Source organism: Lycorma delicatula, chromosome 1 (assembly GCF_047948215.1).
Source record: "Lycorma delicatula isolate Av1 chromosome 1, ASM4794821v1, whole genome shotgun sequence".
NCBI lineage: Eukaryota > Metazoa > Arthropoda > Insecta > Hemiptera > Fulgoridae > Lycorma > Lycorma delicatula.
In genome coordinates, this window is record NC_134455.1 from 220,076,126 (window position 1) to 220,096,944 (window position 20,819).

The window sequence follows — 20,819 nt, forward strand, 5'->3', positions numbered from 1 at the left end:
AGCCTGTGAATATATCCTACTATAATGCCACAGAAAATGGGGTTGATGGTTTAGACAAGATGTGTAGTAATTACTCTTGTATCCGGCGTACAAGGAGGTGGTCGATGGTTTTGTTCTACAGATTGATATTTGTGCAGTGAATTCCTATATTGCTTACCAAATGCAAGACATACAGTCTTATGACAGACACTTTGACTATCTGAAAGTAATTGCAATGAAGTTAGTTTCTGCCAATGCAATGCAAAGATTTTATAATAAAAGAATTTCTCAATATACAAATTTCATTTGTATATTGCCACCAATAATTAGTTAGGTACCAATTACCTAGTTATCACATTTTTTGGGAGAAACCACCTTTATATCCTTCTCAGAATATATATAAAGGTACTAACACTTAGAACAGAAACCTATTCAGGTAGGATCTCATTTAACGATTTAATTATTTTGAATTATTAAGTATTCTTCAGGTTAATTATATTGCACTTTAAAAAGTGGTTTAAAATATTAAATGTGTTTTAAAAAGCTTTACTCACTTAACAATAACTAAAATTAAAAATTTACATAAAAATGAGATAAAAAGTAACAAAAACTTACAGGACATCAAAATAATGTTACCTCACCAACTGAAGGTTAATACAACTATCTTGATTTGCTACTAATAGAAAAGAAATGGCACCCCAACATTTCCACTAAAGCCTATATTCCCAAGACACTACAATAATACATTTTAATGATGTACAGATTGTATTGATCTGATGTTTCTCGGATAATTTTATCCAACTCATTTTCCTCATTAAGATAATTTGCTGCATATCCAAGAGTGGCAATAAAATAAAATTACTTACAAAACTTTACTTATTTAAATTTTGGTTAACTCTAAAAAACTCCATGATATATATTTATAATTTTAAGTACCAATATATAAGCTATGTTTGTCAGTCCACATAGTTCTGCAGGTCAGCTTGTCTGTCCTACCTCACAGATTAACATCACATTCAATTTATTTAAAATTTTAATTAAGAGATTATTATGATCATGTTTTAAACATTTAATATTAAATTTTAGAAAGATGCATTCCTCTTTTGGCTCATCTAAAATGAAAATAACAAGCATTGTCACGTGCAAAGTTGGGTAGTTCTGAGTAAAAATAAAAAAAAATCAATAAATTACAATTCTAAATTTTTTTCATGAGTTACTTATTTGTAATTTACCAAAAGAAATTAAAAAATCAACTTTCACCTCATATTTTTTATTTAAAAGGGTTTGAAAATCACACTAAGATCTACCAAAGGGAACAATCAATTACTTAAATCTTAATAAAGATTCAAACCTAAACACGTTTTCACAAATACGAATTTTGTAAAAAAGAATTGGGTTTCCAAAAAATTTGAGTTTTGAATATACGCAAGTTAAATTAGTTTTCTTTATTTAACCACCACACTTTTTTTTATTAAAAAACCCTATTTTTTTTAATGTTAGAAAATTCACACTAATTACTACTTTTAATTCTTGAAACAATTTTAGCAAATGTATAGGGCTAAGTTGTAACGAACACAAAGTTTTACTGGAATTAGTTACAGGATGAGAGAATACTTTCACATTATTTAAATACATCAAAGAATTTTGTATTCAGTTCGTATATTTGTTTTTAATGTTTTATAAACAGGAAGCAGATTCGTATCACAAATTATAAACTCGTAAGAACAAAGATTTAATAATAATAATAAAAAAAAACTTTAAAAAAACTTAAATAATTTAAATTAAATCAGCATTACGTAATAAATGATCATCAAATACGTACTGAAACAACTGAGAAGTAAAGTTTTACAATTAATCGCACTTATATCAAATAAACGCCGGTCACTTCATCTAAGCGCCTTAGCACATAACAAACACGCGGTATACAAAACGTCAATATCAAAGCAATTAAAAAAAATATTGTTACATAACCTGTATTTTAGTTTTCATTAATTAAAAAATACTCTTTATATAGCCTAACACGAAACAAATTATTCAGATCTGACAAAATATTATAACAGTACAAACAATTTCATTTCGTATACAAACGCATGTGCACACTGAGCTTTGCTTAACCCTCAACTCATACACACTTTTTTATACTGTAGCTCGTAAATGATTAACTTACCTGTTCAACAAGCGGCCTAGATAAAATACAAGGTACAATTTTTAAGTTAAAAATTACAAGTACGATATGGTGAATCAACACCAAAACAAAGCACCGTCCACAGCTAAAACACGCGCACGACAGACTACGCCATTAGTAAGGCGAGGACCGAGGACAACGACTTCGATTTGTCAAGCAACAACTGTTTCAGAATAAAATATCCCTTTAAAATGCGTATAAGAAATTCTCCGTTCAACTAACTTTCCTATTAAATAAGATTAGCCCTCGCAGAGTCTCATAATATTAAATTACGAAATATACGTTTAATATTTCATTTTAAAAACCGAATAGTTTAAGTTTTATAATTTAAAGTTCGTAAATTGAAAATTAATATACAGACAATTTAGAAATATCTGATTGTAAGAGCGTACGGAGGCAAAACGTATTGAGTCAATTCGTTAACAAACTATTATCATCGAATTCTTGAATCTGTACTGTTTATTGACTAATTTATAAGTCATGTATATTTAATAGTGTAATTTTTAAGTTGTGTTAACTGCAACTGAATTACATCTTATCCACAGATGACAGTGTTAGTGGTGGGTATGCGATTCTTTTTCAGGAATCGATTCATTCGATTCTCAAAAAGGAATCATGAAAAAGAATCGTTCATCCGATTCAATGATTCTTTTCCTTCCCTCAACTACCAGAGCTGTAAACTCTAATGCGCATGCTCTCTTTCTCCAGCCAAATTTAGCAGTTCATCTCTTCGTACTGCTGTTCGATTCAACTGATGCGTACATACTAAATGTCTTCGATTCTTCTCTTTTCAACTGTTATTCGACTCTTTAGATTCTTCCTTTTCAACTCTTATTCGACTCCTAGTAAAGCCTATTACTTCTCTCTTTCTCTTCTTCACCCATGTTTTGCGGTTCATCTCTCTTCATACTCCTATTCGACTCAATTGATGTGTACCTACTAAATGTCTTCGATGCTTCTCTTTTCATCTTTGTTCGACATAAGTAATAATACGATTTTTAGTAGCCTATCACTTCTAAGACGCATGCTCTATTCCCTTCCATCTACCCAACGATTCTCCTTATTTCATCTCTTATTCGATTCCTTTAGGGAAAACAAGCTTATATCAACAGACCTCATTGCTAAACAAAGAAGGGAAATTTTAAACTATTACGCACACATTCTATTTGACATCATTATTCTTTTTTCTTTTAATATTATTCGGGTGGGAAGCTATTTTGCACAATATTAATTACTGTCGTTCTTTTGCGCATATTGTCATGCTCAAGATAAATTTTACAATTACTCTTAGTAGACGGATAAAAGACGACAGTCGATTCTGTTTTCATGGTGATTAATCTTTGCGTGTTCTATTTAGAGTTGTGTTTTTAGTTTGTTTATATTTTTTTTATTTGGGCCTAATCAACTTCGTAAAATTTTTTTACTTTACATAATCAGAAGACGATTTTTTTCTAAATGTTTATCGGTATTATTTTTTGAAATCATTAGTTTTTACTAAGTAGATATTTTATAAGCACTTGTAAAAAAGAATATTTTGTTTTTAAATTTATAAACATGAGCTGCAGAAAAAGAAGTCACATCTGGACTTGCTTTTCTGAAGCAAACCCTGGAAAAGCTTTGTGTAATTTTTGCCGTAGTTCAGTATTCTATGCCGGTGGGACGACTAGTAATCTATCTCGTCATATTAAAATTAAACACCCAGGAGTTGATATTTCAAGACAAAAAGATCTTTGTCCTGATTATGTTTCAGAAATGCATTATAACTTAAATCCTACTACGTCTACTGCGACTGAACCAAATGAATCGCAGCAATTAGCCCTTAAATTAACAAACCTTGTTGAATCGCCTAATCCTTCTTCTGTGCTTCCAATAACATCTTTGTCCTCAAAAAAACACAACAGTTGTCCCTTACTTCCTTTGTTACAAAACCTGTCCCTCAAAGTAAAAGCCGAGCGTTAGATATTCAATTAATTAGGTTAATAACTAAAGAATATCAACCTATTTTACTCGTTGAGGATGAAGAATTCAAGGAGTTTGTTCATATGTTAAACCCTGGGTATTCGCTTCCTTGTCGGAAAACAATTACAACTAGTTTAATTCCACAATTATATGATAGAATTTCTTGTGAGATTCGTAAGTCATTATATAATATAGAAGAATGCGCAATAACCACTGACAGTTGGACATCAGTGTCAAATAATAATTATATGGCCATAACTGTCCATTTCATTGACCATGATTGCAATTTAAAAACCCAATTACTTACTTGTATGGAAATCTGCAGTCAACATACGGCTGAAAACATTGCCATTAAATTCAATGAGTGGGCTGTTACTGACAAAATAGGAGCGGTTGTTAGTGACAATGCAGCAAATTTAAAAGCTGCTATTCGCAATTGTCAGCTACGCCATATTCCTTGCTCAGCGCATACAATTAATTTAATTGTCCAAGCAGCAGTGTCTGAGGTAAAAACAATTGTGGTAAAATCAAAGGCAATTGTCGAATTTTTTAAACTTTCTCAAGTTCTCATGCTGCCTCCAAACTGCAAAACATGCAGCGACAAATGAATTTTAAAGAATTAAAATTAAAACAGGAAGTGCCTACCCGTTGGAACTCACTCCTGCACATGTTTAGTAGATTATTAGAAACAAAAGAACCACTAATTTCGACTAACGCTTTGGTGAATCCTATTCTAAATAATATTTCATTTGATGAGTGGACAGTTATAGTTGAAATGTACAAATTATTGAAAATATTTGAAGAGATAACTATTGAAATAAGTTCTCAAAAACTGTCACTATTTCAAAAATCTGTTTATTGGCGTGAGCGATGATAAGACATGCACTTAACATTAAATCTTCTACTCAGAATTCTGAAATAGTTAAAGTATGTAACAAGATGTTAGACCAACTGCAACATAGATTTAAGGATGTTGAAAATAATAATATTTTGCTTGAAAGCATGCTGTTAGATCCTCGCTTTAAAAAACAAAGCTTTAAAGATGAAGCATCTTACCAAAATGCTTACACAAAACTTTCACATAAAGTTCGAAGTAATCAGATCGAACAAGGCGATAGGTTTGAAACCGAACAAGAAATTATTGAACCCTACATTTCAACTGCATGGGAAGATTTTGATATAAAAGTAACACCGATTTTAACTAATTCAAACCCAACAGTAGCAGGAATTTTAGAGCTAGATAAATATATAAATGAACCGCTCATCTCAAGAACACAAAATCCTCTGTCTTGGTGGAAAGAGAGGTGGTTAATTTATCCAATATTATTTAAAATAATGCAAACTACACTTTGCATTCCTGCAATCTCTGTTCCCTGTGAACCAATTTTTTCAAAAGCGGGACAGTTAATAACAGAAAGGCGAAATAGACTTACATCAAAGAATTTCGAAAAAATTATATTTCTACATGTAAATATGTAAAATACTATAAAGTTTATTTGAAAGTTTTATTTAACCAATTATTTATTTTGCTTAATTTCTATTTTTTTTTTCATTATATTTTTGTGATAATAGAACCAAAAAATTTTTAAAAACAAAATTTTTGTGTGTCTGTGTAAGTTACTGTACGCGTATTAATAAAAACATAAAGTAAATATAAAATAACATCGATGTGATAAAAAAAAACTAAGACAAATGGATCGCTCAAAAATAAGGTATGGTACAAGCTATATTATTTTTAATTATTCATTTTGTCATTTATAGCTATAGAGAAATTAGTTAAAGATAAATTTTCTAGTTAGAAATACTTTTACTTGGTCTAGTAGTGAACGCGTTTACCCAAATCAGCTGATTTCGAAGTCGAGAATTCTAAGGTTCAAGTCCTAGTAAAGGCAGATACTTTTATACGGATTTGAATACTCGATCGTGGATACCGGTGATCTTTGGTGGTCGGGTTTCAATTAACCACACATTTCAGAACTAGTCGACCTGAGACTACATGACTAAACTTCATTTACACTCATACATATCACCCTTATTCACCTTCTGAAGTAATACCTGACGGTTCTTCCGAAGGTTAAAAAGAAAAAAAAAGATATAAATACTTTTAATGAGTTGAAAAAAAAATATTTGGCTCTCATTTGTTGTAGTTGATGATAAACAAAAATTGTTTTATGGGGCTTAAGATAAAATTTAATTGTTTAAGATTAACTCGGTTAAATAGCACAGTTAATGAAAATATTTTATAATCAGAAATAATAAATTTGCCGAATGTCAATAAACATTAGTGATGGTGATGTAATAAGTTATGCGTCACGTGTGAAAAACAATAAATAAATAAAATAAACGCAGGCTAGAATTTGGTGTGGTAGGAGGTCCCCCACTGCAAACTATGCATAAGAAAGATTGCTATGAATCGAATCGAATCGTAATTGAGAAAGATTTGGTTTCCCGTCGCCTATCCATTTCACTGTTAAGAATCGTAAAAAGAAACGGTTTCTGCTGCAAACCGATTCTCGATTCTTTCGTTCAGTAGAAAGAATCGTATCGAAGGAACGATTCGTTCACGATTCTTCCCATTACTAGACAGTGCATCATTTTTTAATAAAATTGCTGCTGTGGTGATTTTGTAGGTTAAAGTTGTGTGTAATTGTAAGAAAGAGTATTAATTGTGAATGTGATACGGTCATTAATTGTTAAAAAAAAGTCTAGTACTCTGTTGAAAGATAATAAATTATTTATTATTATGTGTTCGTAAAAAATATAAAAGATCCAACAGAAGTAATATTCAGAATGGTTCTATGTAGCAATGTTTTATTACTTGGAAAGACTTTTAGATCTACTTTTAAAATCCCTGATAAAACTAAGTTACGTTGGTTTCCCGGTCATATGAGCAGAGGTTTAAAAGTCATGCAGCAAAAATTAAAAAATGTTGATTGCATAATCGAAGTTCATGATGCCAGAATTCCTGTATCGGGAAGAAATCCTAATTTTAAAGATACTGTTAGTGGTTTACGACCACATATACTGGTTTTAAATAAAGCAGACTTGACTGATGAGCTTTCATTGGATAAAACATTAAACATATTGAAGAAACAATGCTCCTCGGAAATTATTTTTACAAATTGCAAAGATTCAACCAATTGTAAAGGAGTAAACAAACTAATTAATGTTGTCCATGATATTTGTACCAACACCAGCAGGCACAATAGAAATGAAGAAAGAGAATTCTGTGCTATGATTATTGGGGTACCTAATGTTGGAAAATCTTCTTTGATTAACAGATTAAGAAACCGTTTTCTTAAAAAATCGAATGCAGTCACAGTTGGGCCAATCGCTGGTATAACAAGAGCTGTAGGTACTAAAATTAAAGTATGTCAAAATCCATTAATTTATATTTTTGACACACCAGGCATTTTAACGCCAGTTGTGCCAGATGTTGAAGTTGGTATGAAACTTGCCCTTTGTGGTACATTCAAAGATTCTGAAGTTGATGTGATTAATATAGCAGATTACCTTCTTTATTGGTTAAATAAACATAACTGTTTCTCATATGTAAATTATCTTAACTTGAAGGAACCCACTGATAATATTACTGAAGTTCTTACAGTATCAGCTGTACACTTGAAATTATTTCTCAGAATGAAAGACTTTGGTGGTAATGGTGGAATTTCAGTAAGGCCAGATTTAAGTTCTGCTGCAAATAATTTTGTAACAGCTTTCCGCAAGGGTAGTTTTGGAACATTTAATTTAGATATTGACATTCTATAATTGTGGTTATTGTGCATGATTTTATATTGAATAGATTGTTAAAGAAATATATTTTTGCAATTCTGTGGAAACACTGCTCGAGGCCATCCTGAAGTATTATGTATGTATGAACAAACATACATACATATGCCAGTTTTACAGGTACTGCAGGATCTGGGTGTGTGTGTGTATAAAGATTAGCAACTGCAATCACTGCTACCAGCTTGCCAGCCTCTTGTAATGTAATCTTAAGTGCAAACAAAAAAAAAATATGTAGAAAATTGTATAAATATTTAGTTATAATCTAGTTTCCCTACTGCACCATGTTTTTTGTTTGACAATAAAAAGTGTTTTTATATAATAAATATTCAATCAGTGTAATATTTTATAAAAGTAAGTGTGGTTAAACACCTTTTTGTACAGCTAATAATCATAACAATGAAAACATTTTAAAAACATAAAACTTCTAAAATGGTTAACTGAAAAAAATCTTATAAATTTAACATTTTTATAACTCCAAATTTTTGTGATTGATGTTAATATTCTCATACTAGCTACCAAGCTAGCATGTTTAGTAATTTTTTCTATTTAGAAATTTTTAACTTACATACACGTATCACATACACATATTTAGAACGTATTGAAAAGTTTGTTTGATTTGAATTTTGTCTGTTCATTTAGTTAATTATTGCTTTGTGTATAATAAATATCTCATTATGTTCCTAATGTGTTAATATGTGGTCTTTCTTTATTTAGTGTAGAATACGAAGCTCATTGTCATGTCGATAGACTTGTTTTATGAGGGGGTAAATTTTATTATATTATATTGGAGAGCTTTCACATAATTGTATCTCTGAATCTATATCCTGTTTTATCATTTTTAAACATTGTCCTGTAGGAAGGGAACATCGGATCTGTAAAAATAGATTACATTTAAAAATGTTAACCTATAATAACCAAAATTATTAATATTAATCCTAAATAGTTATAAGATTTATCAGTAAAAAATTGTAAAATATCCAAAAAAGTATATATTTTTCATATTGCATTTGATTGAGAAAAAAAAAATTACAATTGATTAATAAGATAATAAAATACAATTGTGGCTATTGTTCTGGCTTTGTACATGTAATATATATATTTTTAAATTAGTATAAAAATTATTCACAATATTAATTCCAAAACTATTAAAAACTAATAACAAAATACAGAGATTTAAAAACAACCTTTTGTAATATTTAGAAAATAATATTCACTAAAAATCACAAACAAATTAATTTTATACAAAATTGTAATTCATGAAACAAGAGATTATTTCTTCCAACACATAAAGAAATGATCATTTACAAAAATTATATTATCACAAAATTGTTACTTTTTATACAGCATGCAAGAATGCCATAACTTTTCAACAATGCCAAATTTATAGCACCAGTGATGTTTTTTGTTGATTACAATACCATTGCTTCTCCTCTTTTCCAAATAGAAATTTTTTTGAAATCATTTTCCCATTTAGGAATTAAATTGTGCTGAAGCTGGATACTTTATTACCACAAGATCTCTTTATATTTCCAATCAAGCCATCAGATAACACGGTCCTTGTAAGTGTTAATTACTGATCTATAAATTAGCCACATAATTATTGTATTAATTTTCTAATGTCCCTTTTTTTCTTAAGTCATAGTAGAATAGTGTACATTGCCATACAATAATGATCTCTGCATATTTTACAATTATTGTTGATCTTGTGTGATAATTTTTCAAAAATTTGATGTAGTTAACATATATATATTTCTTTGGAGTTTTCTCCCAATTTCCAAAACCATTTTGCTGGATGGTCTCTTTTTCAATTTGTAATATTTTATTGTTAATAATTCTACAGAGAAGTATCAGGATTTCAAGATCTGGTTTCCATCTTTGTTGGCATAGTTCATTTACCAAAAGTTCTTCAGCTTGTTTTTCTTAAATAATATCTCACTTTTCTTGTTTAAGCTCAGTTACATTTCTGTAGTTTCACAGACTGTCATTGCAAAGATATTTATGCACTACATTAACTGGTATTTTTATATTTTCAGTAATTGACCACTATTTTTGATAGATACAGTCTCCTAAGCACACAGTTTATTCTCTTACCTCCAAAATTTTTTTTGCTGCTGACTATTGCACGATCAACCGTGGCTGTTAATAATTTCCGTCAAACATTTTTTACTTTATACTGATAAGATTGCAAATCTAAAAATGACTATATTATTTATTATTGATAGCAAACTATTTATGGGTCTCATGAGTTATACAACCAATACTAAAAATATATAAAATAAAATAAAAGAAATATATATATATATATGATCCTAATAAATATAATCGAACCAAACTTAACCTACGCATGCTAATCTTGACTAGCAAGCAAAGCGAGCATAGATTAAGTTTGATTAGATTATATTAATCGTACCAAATGTTTCAGTTTTTTAAAAGCATCATTCTTCTGAAAACAGGTGGCCTCCGTTTAATCAGGAAGTACCAAAGCGTTTCATAGTGGTGGTCGTATAACCCATGAGACTCCTAATTATAAATGTGCATTAAATTTCTTAGAATTACAGTATTAAAGCAAATAATATATTAACTAATAACAGATATATTTTAACTAATAATTCACAATTTATAATAATAATTTTTATTTATTTCGTAGCTCAAGTTTAATTATTTCATTTAAGCTTATGCGAAAACCTATTCATTACTAACCAAAGATTTGTTTTATTTAGGCCAACATTTCAAATAGTATAATGGTTACAAACTGCTGATTTATACAAACAGTAAGTCATATAAATTATATTTATTTTTGAGAAAGATTAATTATAGTATAAAAAAAAAATACATATATTCAAATATAAACTGAAATTTGTTTACCTTTATTGATGTTAGATAAAATTATATAGTTTCTGTCAAAATAAATACATTTTTTTCACCGGATAGGTAGCTTCATAAAAAACAAAAACAAGATAGCTGCCTCAACTACCAATAGCACACATAATGTTCAATTGCGGCATTATCTTCAAATCTTTCCCATCATAAAGCTTCTTTCAGCAAATCAAACATATGGAAATCACAGTCACAAGCCTGGACTGCATGGTTCTCCTCGAACCGGTATCTGACCCAGTTTCTTTCAGGACAGCCTGGCTTGACTAACTCGGGTCAGTGTCCTCTATGCTTAGTATTGGATGATGCTTATCATGTGCTATATGTCTGTTCAAGATAAGAGTTTAAGCATGCAGGGGGGATGAGAGAGCTTGAGGGTATTGGTTAGAGTCTAGATCTGCAGGCTAACTGGAAATTAAGAGATGAGTGGCACATTTTTGATAGATTTTTAGGGTTTTTGGCGCTCAAAATGATTGCAAAGGATATTTAATGTAAAATAGATAGTCAGGGTGGCTAGGGACCCATTTGGGTGCTTTTCTGCCAGAGAAGGCATATTTGGCAACTGTGCCTGATTGTTGTTTAGTATGTTTGTGGGTTGATTGGTCATTTTGGTTGCTTTAGTATTATAGGTCAAAATTGCAATGTTGCGAACAATTTTTGGGGTTATGAGGTTAATGTTTTGTTACAGCTCAATTTGTAAACTTTTATTGGTATAAGTTTTTTGATAAGATTTAGGTGAGTTTAAAAAATATCTTCTGTTAGTTGACAGGTTTTAAAACTGGTGGAAATGTCTTTCAAGGCATTTTCATCGGTGCCTTCCTTATAAAAGACCATACTGATAACTGAAATATATATTCAGGTATTAATGGTCTGGAAGAATACTTCCAGTAAAGCCCATCAGGGCTGCGAATAGAGGTGTGGTGACCAGGATACGCAGAAGGCAGATATTTTTCCTGTATGGGGTCAGGATGGTGGGTGTTAAGAGGTAACCAATGAATTTTAGTGAGTCTGAGCTGCTGTGTGTTGTGGAGGAGGACATTGTGAATCAGTTGTTGACATTATGAAAGCAGCCCTGATGTCATCCAACAATTGGCAATTGTTGGATATTTGTTCTCTTTTTATATACACTACCATAACTGATGTTAAGTTGCATCTCTAATCTTAATGTGCCGATTCCTCAAAATCATTTCATTCACGCGTTCCACGTTACCCGTCCGTCGTCTTTGCAGTTGAAGGACGCTCAACACAGTTTATCACTCACATTTGTTCTTCCGTTTCTGAACATTTGGCACCATTTTGTGATCCTGGGGCATGACATTGTATTCTCACCATATACATCAATGACGATGAATTTCACAACAATTGTAATTTTTGCCCACAAAATCAGACTACTCAATGCACTTCTAAGCTGGACGAAATCTTTAGAGGACATGCCATATTAACGACATTACACACATACTGAATGTTGTACAGAATTGCTACTGGGGAAGCGTAAGACTACAACACAACCAATGCTGCCACCACAAGACATTAATATAACCCACAATCACATGACATTGTATTCTCACCATATACATCAACAATTTGACAATGAATTTCACAACAATTGTAATTTTTGCCCACAAAATCAGACTACTCAATGCACTTCTATGCTGGACGAAATCTTTAGAGGACATGCCATATTAACGACATTACACACATACTGAATGTTGTACAGAATTGCTACTGGGGAAGCGTAAGACTACAACACAACCAATGCTGCCACCACAAGACATTAATATAACCCACAATCAATGCTGCTGCCACAGGACATCAATATATTTCTTTTAGTTCAAGAATATGGCAAGGATGTAACTTATTTTTTGACCACCTCTCATACATGACATGATCCATTTTTTGCAAGTACAAGTCAAGTTTGTGAATGCAAGAACAAAGGATCAATTCATACTGTTAATGCATACTCACTTCCTAACAAGCAAAAAAATTCAAATAGATCAAAAATTAACTGCTACCGTGCTCTGCGACTGCAAGGTAACTTTCTGACAAAATTGATGGAAACTCGCAACACAGAAATGGCAGATGTTTTTTGTAAAATTTTGAAGAAACTTTGGAGATAACCTATAACAAATGAAGAAGATTCTGAAAAGGGTGTTTTTCATCTTTACAACTATGCACAGCTTACTCCATAACCTGCGTAACTGCTTCATTTGAGCAGTTCAAGTGGGAAATCTTTAAGTATACTTAACAGTCTTAACTTAGCACAGATGACTACCATCCTTAAATAACATGAATATATGTGAAAATTGTTACCAATACAAATAATGCTAGCTATGTATGTTTATGAATGTCTACTTTTAAACTAATCCAGTAGAATAATATTGCAGGACTTTTTTTATTATTTTTAACCACTTGAGAACTACCGGTAACCGCCTAGAAGACGTTACTTTGGTCAGTCCCAAGTGACGTGGCTGAAGACTAACTCCCACTTAGTGTAGCTTGAAGCTGATCTCCTGACGGGGTCCCTCTTGGATCACTGAGAATCACAAAATCCCTCCCAGTTGCCATGGTGACTCTCCCCAAGAGGGCTACCCTTCCCTTCTCTATCACCTAGTCTGGGTCCGGGTATGTACCCCAGGCATACCCCTGAGATCAAGTCCCCACCTCACAAACCTCGAGGATCCTCAATGCATCATCAGAACATCCTGATCCAGCCATCTGCTGGACCCGAACGCCCTCAGCAAAGAGGTTGCCTACCTGGCCCTGCATGTGTCCACAATTCAACTCCCTGGAATATTGCAGGGCTCTTTGAAGAAAGCATAATGTAATTGAAAGCTTAATTTGCTTTTTTTAATAAGATATATGGATGGTTTTCACAATATGAAGACAAAGTAGGGTTGATGAGAGTAACATAAAATAACAAGATAGTTATAATTATCTCAACAAAACTATTATGCTAAGTTAGATTGTATTCAAAAACTTGAGTGTTTCTTGTTTCAAAGTAAATGAAATTTTAAATTCAATAATCAAATTTCAGATTTATTTACTAACACGTTTATTTATTTAAAGTAAACAACATTATTTATTTACATTATTATCAACATTATTATTATTTATTTTAGTAAACAATTCAGTGATAAAGTTAAATTGTTTTTATACAAAAAGAAATAAGTTAAAACTTAAATACTAATGCACAGCCACACTTTAATATTTATATTACACAGTATCAAATGATTTAGTTATTAAATATACAAAAACAATCAGGAATTCTGAAGTTGTACAGGACAGACATCCAACACACAAAATACACTTCTACAAACTGGACAGGTACACTTTGATGACAACCAAGTCTCTGGGTGGTCTTGCTCTTGCCTTGAAACCCACCTATGCAATAAATTAATTTTTTTAAACTAAATATGAAACAAACAATTTAAAAAATTAATTTTAATTTCTGATATTTAAATTAAGTAATATCTAAGAAATAGTTAATTTTGCCTTTTATATAAGTAAATTATTTTAAGTACCTTGATATTATTTTTGGATACAGTATTAAAGAAAATATTTCATAATTAAAGAAGTACACATTTTCTATTGACTGCAAGAAAGTATCTGAGATTCAAAGTTAAAAAAATAACTAACCCACAATAATGTAAAAAATAATGAAAATTTTCAACACTGTACAGAGTTAATTGGTAACTAAAAGGTTAATGTAAATAGTTAACAGAAATAAAAGGAAGCATATATAAAAGTGTATAAAATTAATTTATAAAGTAATAGAAATAGCCATTTTTGAAATACAAAGAAAGAACTAAACTGAACAGTTACAGATATAAATTTATATTTAATTCAAGGGATGTTCGATAACTTTGTCTAAAGCCAAGTGATGGTACATGTAAAACATTATTGAGATCATTCTTAGTTTCCTGCACTTCTGCTAGGAGTAGAAACAAGTTTCAGTCAGATGCATTTATAATTCTTTTGTTGGCAATCATTTGAGTCAAATAGGTAATATATTAAAATTTGTGAAAAATGAGCAAAAGAAAATTTCATATGGTGATCAAACATTACTTTTTGAAAGTTGAAACTGTACAGGAAATTAAAGATAAGCCAAATAAATATTATGGTAAGTCAGTTCCATTGAATTTTGAACAGTTAAAAGTGATTTTTTGTATTTTCAGAATGGTTACATAAGCACAAACAGCAGTGAATATTCTGGATGACTGTTGAGATTAGAACTATAGAGACGGTTGAAAAAAATCCATGCTATAGTGATGAAGGATAAAAAATTTAGAGTGCATGAGATTGCAAAGGTTTTTACACAAATAATTATATGTGAAAACTGCCTGCAAGATGAGTGTAATGTTTGCTCACAAATGATAAAAAGTGTAACAAGTAAACTTTTCAAAACATGGTTCAGGGCTATTTCAATGTAACTGAGAAGAATTTTTGTACCATTTCAAAAAATTTAATCGGATAACACTATCTGAAACTGAGAGTTGGCTAAAACAGTAGGTTGCAATCAGGGAACATGGCCCACATAAGGTGAAAATTGTTCCATCAGCAGAGACAGCAATGGCCACTATATTTTGGGATACTTACTGCATAATTATAATGTTTACTGACTTTCTGGGAAGGGTAAAATGTAAATTGGGCAATAATACATTGCTGGATCATCAAAATGAGGAAATAAAGAAAAAAATACTTCTACAAAAAGGTTCTTTTTCACCAAAACAATGCACTAGTTCGCTTTTCTGTGATTGTGAAAGCTGAATAATCCGGATTAAACTCCAGAATTCTTCCACATCTTCCCTACTCGCTAGATTCATCACCTTTGAACAAATATCTGTTTCCAAATATGAAGAAGAGAAATGCTGAAAAGAAATTTACATGAAATAATGAAAGTATTTTCAAAACATCAGTCTACTTTAAAGCCTTGGATAAATCATAATAAGGAATGGGATTGAAAAACACAATTTTATGCTGTTCTATTATTACTAAAAATTGAAATTATTTTCAATTCAATAATTGAGGGAAGTGAAAACAGGTTAAATATTTTATCTAATACATAATTCAATAAAACTAAGAGTACATTTACAGAACTATTAATGATGCAAAACTTAAATGCCTGCCATTTTGAAATCTATTTATTTTTTAGGTGTTGTTGGATACTTATAAACCAAATTACATTTAGATATATCCATCCATACTTTAAGATATAAATTTTTATGAAAAAACACAATGACAAGAAAAAATGAGATGAGGCATTTATCCAAGTGAATGCTTTTATTTATTTTTTGCCATGAATCAATCCCTTATGTTTGACCCATATTTCCCAGTTCCCATATTGTATGAATATTTTGTTTCTAACTTTTATAATATTGTACTTTCATTGTGTATTGCGTAATGCTCTGTTATGAACCAAATATTTTGCTTACAATTACACCAAGTTATGAGTCTTCATTTTTCTTGGAGCCTTGTTTCTTTTCTTTATATCCAGATTTTACTTGCATGATGAAAACTTTTATCCAAATTACTTTACATAAAAATTCAACTTTGTCTCAATGTACAAAATATTCAACTAGGCACAAATTTTTAAAGTCCATTTTCAACTCTCAATAATAAGAATCTTGTTACAGCAATGAAAACTGTCTGTCCCTTTGATACCATTACAGCGTGATTTCACTATATAAAAATAAAATAACACTAAGAGCAAAAAATGAAGATATTATGATTGCTAATGATACTGTTTTAGCTGAAAGTATAAAGAAGCTTGAAGAAATATTAAATATATTTATTGATCAGATAAAAATTTAATCTGAAGATATGAGTAAAAACAAGGGTAATTAGAAGTGAAATTTGTTATTAACCAGATTTACAAAAAAATCTTTTAAATATATTTTTACTGTGGTTAGTGCTTTGTGGATGGAAAACATACACAAAAAAAAAAAGAAAGCGGGTAAAAAAAAACAGGAAAATTTTTCTGGTTTTTGATGTTCAGCTAAATATTAGGAGGAATAAGTATTTAAGCACATCAAATACCACATCAAGCATTAATAATACCCATTTCATTAAAAAATAAAAATCTGGCAAAAAAAAAAAAAACAATTTTTTTTTCAATAATAGTAGGCAGTAAATATTATTAATGATTAATGAAACCAAATCTATTTAATATTTACCAAATTAATGTCATAATTCTTCCAGTAACCTTTGCAGCCATCTTCAGTGATTAGTGCCACTGGTTTTACTCTGACATTGACTGATGTCATTACTAGCAGTTTTCTGAATTAGTATGACAAGTATTTTGAAAGGAATCAAAAATTATATTAGATCTAAATTGTGTTGAATGTTAATTTTCTGCCAACTGTAAAGTTTAGTTTGTGTTTGGTGAGTGAAAAAGTAAGACATACTTTACTATGTTCAGCAATTTTTTATTTGGTGAAATGTCAGATCAGAGAATTTTTCTGAAATTTTGCATTAAAACTGGAACTAAGTGCAGCAAAGCATTTAAAATGTTAAAGGTCTTTGGTGGCAATGCTACAACCCGCCCACAAGTTAATAAGAGGTACAAATGCTTTCAGGAAGATTGAGAAGACATAGAAGATAACACAAAGTCTGGGCATCCTAGCACATCAATCATTGATGAAAATGTCAGAGAAGATAGAGAGTATCTTTGCCAATTGCAGAATCACCATTAGAGAGTTTGACGAAGAAATAGGAATTTCATACGGTTCCCACGAAGTGATCTTTACTAATGTTTTGAACATGAAATGAGTAGCAGCCACAGTTGTTTTGAAAATGCTAAATTTTCAAGAAAAACAGCATCGCTGAAGAAATGATTACTGACATCGCTGACGACCCAGACTTGCTAAACAAGTCGTAACTGATGACAAACTTTTGGGTTTATGGCTACATCAAGATGAAGATGATTGAGCAATCGTCCTAATGGAAGTTTTCTAAGAAGCAAAGACCAAAAAGCATGTCAAGTCAGGTCAAATGAGAAGGTCCTCCTAACCGTTTTCTTTGACTACAATGGGGTTGTTCATCACAAATTCCTACTGCAAGGTTGTGCAGTCAACAAGGAATACTACAAAGATATTTTACCCAATTTGTGTGAGACAACCCAAAGAAAACAACCTGAATTTTGCACCATGACAACACATGGTGGACATCACTTTATTTATCCAACAGTTCTTAGTGAAACTTAACATTGTTTGAAGCCCCAATCACCCTATTCAAAAGACATGGATCCTGTGACTTTTTCTTATTTCCCAAACTTAAAAGGACACTCAAGGGATAACATTTTTCAACAATAGATGAGATAAAAGCGAAATTACAAGCTGAGCTCAAGGTAATACCCAAAGAGGCGTTTCAGCAGTGTTTTTAAAACTGGAAGCTATGTTGGTATAAGTTTATAATATCACAGGGGGACTTCTTTGAAGAGAACAAGATAACATTGAATAAAACTTTTCAAAGAAAATGAAATATTCTCTTTTTTTTTATCGTACCTCATATGGAGTATACTAAGATTGTTTGTACAAGGGTAATTCAATAATTAGACACAAACTGCTCCTGACCTAAAATAGTTTATTTAATCAATGTGATTAACTTTTCACTTTTCAAAAAAATCTCCAGCAACATTAATACACTTATCCCATCTCTGCATCAGTTTATTAATGCCTGCTACAAAGAAATCTTTGTCTTGATGTCAGAGCTAATTTAGCACAATTTCTTTGAAATTAGTCATTAAACTTCTTACCACGTAGCACTCCTTGGGTGGACCAAGTAGATGAGAATCTAATGGGGCAAAGTCAGGACTGTATGGAAGTTATGGTACTACTTATCAACGCAGTTTTTCGATGATTTCTTGAGATACCCAAGCTGTATGAAGGTGGGCATTATCATGAAACAGAATGATACCTGTAAGTCAAAATCTAAGCCGTTTTTTAACACTGATAGCTTACTTTGTTAGTAAGCATATCAAAATTGTACATACTGTTTATTGCTTACTGTTATTTTATAAAATCGACAAAACCTGGCCTTTTTCATTCCCAAAAGATTGTCAGCACGAGAATCTTTTCCTGCAGATGGCTGGGTTTGGAATTTTTTCTTGACAGGTGAACTCGTGTGCTTCCTTTTTCTTGTGCTTTCTTTTCTTCTTCAAGTGAACTCACGCTGTCATTTTGTTTTTTGTTCATCAAGGTGAATATATGTCTCGCCAGGTTAGAATACTGTGCAAAAATGCATCACCTTCCTGCTGATACCATTGATTCAGATCTGTGCACATGTGAAGTCTTGTATTCTTTTGGTGATCCGTCAACTGTCTTGGAACCATTTTATGCTTGTTTTACAATAATTGAGCTTGTTGGTGATAATGTTACAAACTGTACCAACACTTATTTGTAATTTTTCAGCTATAATCTGTCAGTCAGTCTTTTTGGCCGAGAGAGTCTATGCAAGTTTCAAACAATAGAGTTGAAACTTCAATTGGACATCCAGAACATTGCTTGTCAGTAACTGAAATTCAACTGTCTAAATTTTTCTACTCACTTGTAAAAATGTCTGTAGATCATACAGCTTTGTCTGTATTGTTTGGTCATACAAGAGTAAATATTATCTGGTGTTTTGCCTTTGGAAAGCAAAAAATGAACTTGCTGCATGCTGTTCCACTAATTCACAAACTTCAGGACTCACCACTGTAAACTGAGATTTTGAGGTTGTAAACAAAACATTTTTACTCATACAACTTATCAAACGTCATCACAGGATTACCAACTAATTAATGTTCTGAAAGTATCATAATCATCTTACCAACTGTGTGCTTCCACAGCTATTTATTTCTTTAATTATTGAATGATCCTCGTACTTAGTAGATTTGTGATGGTTGACCAATGTTGATTCTATGTTATAAAATGGTTTGATACATGCACTGTACCCATATTTGAAGCTGATATCCAATCAAACATACTGTGTAGTAGGGGAAGTTCAGTTATATTCCAGGATATCTGGTTTATATTCTCAAACAAGTGTATTCCCCAAATAAACATAATATTTCAGGAACACTGTGTTTATTTGGGGATTGTGTTTGGTGTGTACTTATTTGTATTTATTTTTTTTTCTGAAGACTACATGGTAGCATATTTTTGAAAATTTATGAGCAATTTTCCTTTTGCTGTGTTTTTTATGCATGCTAATGTGAATTATTGTCTAACTTTGTTTCCTTTGCTTTTATTTTTGTTTTGTATAGAAATGAAAATGAGTGTTGCATATATAAAGATGTTTTATAGTGCTGAGTTTTTAATAAGATTTTCGGTTATCATGAATGGTTTGTAATGTGAATAAATGTACTGTCATTGTTATTAAAAAAAAAACTGCAAAATAACATACTTAATCATTATGGCAAAATATAAACTTATAATGATATTAAAAAAAAAACTGAAGTTAGCATACCATTTGCCCATACAGTCACGACACCACATTGGTCTACAATAACATGTAGTACAAGATCTATCTGTTGCAGTTGTATCACCACAGTTTTTCATAAGTTTAACATTTGATTGTGCGACCATACAGCCAATGCACATTTCTGGAGCCTGAAAGCAAAAATTAGTGAGACATAATGATATAAAATTTGTAATTTTATTCTAGTTAGATTTTCAGTAGTAATCTTCACCCTAAAAGACATAATACAGCAACTTAAAAAGATGGTAGAACATGAATAATTAGAATATAAAGAGTAATATTGTAATGAGAAGCTTCCAGTTAGAAGAAAGAGAGAAAAAGAAGAATCAAGAAGAAACAATAAAGGGATTCCTTCTAGAAAAAAGCTTATACAAAAGCATATAAGATGTAGACAATGAAAATTATTACTCTTGAGCAATCAAAACGAGTCAGGTACTGGTACTGCAAGTCTAGATATATAAATACTCCAGGGATCAGTGGAGGTCAGTACAAGTTTTTAAATTTCAGTTCAATGTGCAATAAAAGTGATCACAGTGTATTGGAGTATTCAGAATAAGTGTATGGTAACAAACAAAAA

At 31.1% G+C, this 20,819-nt stretch overlaps 3 protein-coding genes across 7 annotated transcripts in view; 1 reads left to right on the forward strand and 2 right to left on the reverse strand.

Annotated features, from left to right (window-relative positions):
* The window catches only part of Ent2 (Equilibrative nucleoside transporter 2), a 137,610-nt gene extending 135,317 nt beyond the window's left edge, over window positions 1–2,293 (reverse strand). For all 4 annotated transcript variants that reach the window (XR_012757361.1, XR_012757358.1, XR_012757363.1 and 1 more), the window contains exon 1: window positions 2,147–2,293. The gene's annotated coding sequence lies outside the window, so the exon portion shown is untranslated. The remainder of the gene's footprint in view (window positions 1–2,146) is intronic.
* A 4,412-nt stretch (window positions 2,294–6,705) lies between these two features.
* On the forward strand, window positions 6,706–8,871 carry LOC142328781 (mitochondrial GTPase 1). The gene has a single exon (XM_075372812.1). The coding sequence runs from the start codon at window positions 6,914–6,916 to the stop codon at window positions 7,889–7,891; it is 978 nt and encodes a 325-aa protein (XP_075228927.1). The 5' UTR covers window positions 6,706–6,913; the 3' UTR covers window positions 7,892–8,871.
* Window positions 8,872–13,827: 4,956 nt separating this feature from the next.
* LOC142328785 (E3 ubiquitin-protein ligase TM129) overlaps window positions 13,828–20,819 on the reverse strand; it is a 66,806-nt gene continuing 59,814 nt past the window's right edge. For both annotated transcript variants that reach the window (XM_075372827.1, XM_075372818.1), the window contains exons 5-6: window positions 20,231–20,373; window positions 13,828–14,167 (exon numbers count right to left, since the gene is read on the reverse strand). In XM_075372827.1, coding sequence (XP_075228942.1) covers window positions 14,044–14,167; window positions 20,231–20,373 — 267 coding nt within the window. In that variant the 3' untranslated portion in view covers window positions 13,828–14,043. The remainder of the gene's footprint in view (window positions 14,168–20,230; window positions 20,374–20,819) is intronic.

What these genes read in the sequence shown, in the direction of transcription:
- LOC142328781 (XM_075372812.1), top strand. Translation starts at nt 6,914, where the DNA reads ATGGTTCTATGTAGCAATGTTTTATTACTTGGAAAGACTTTTAGATCT.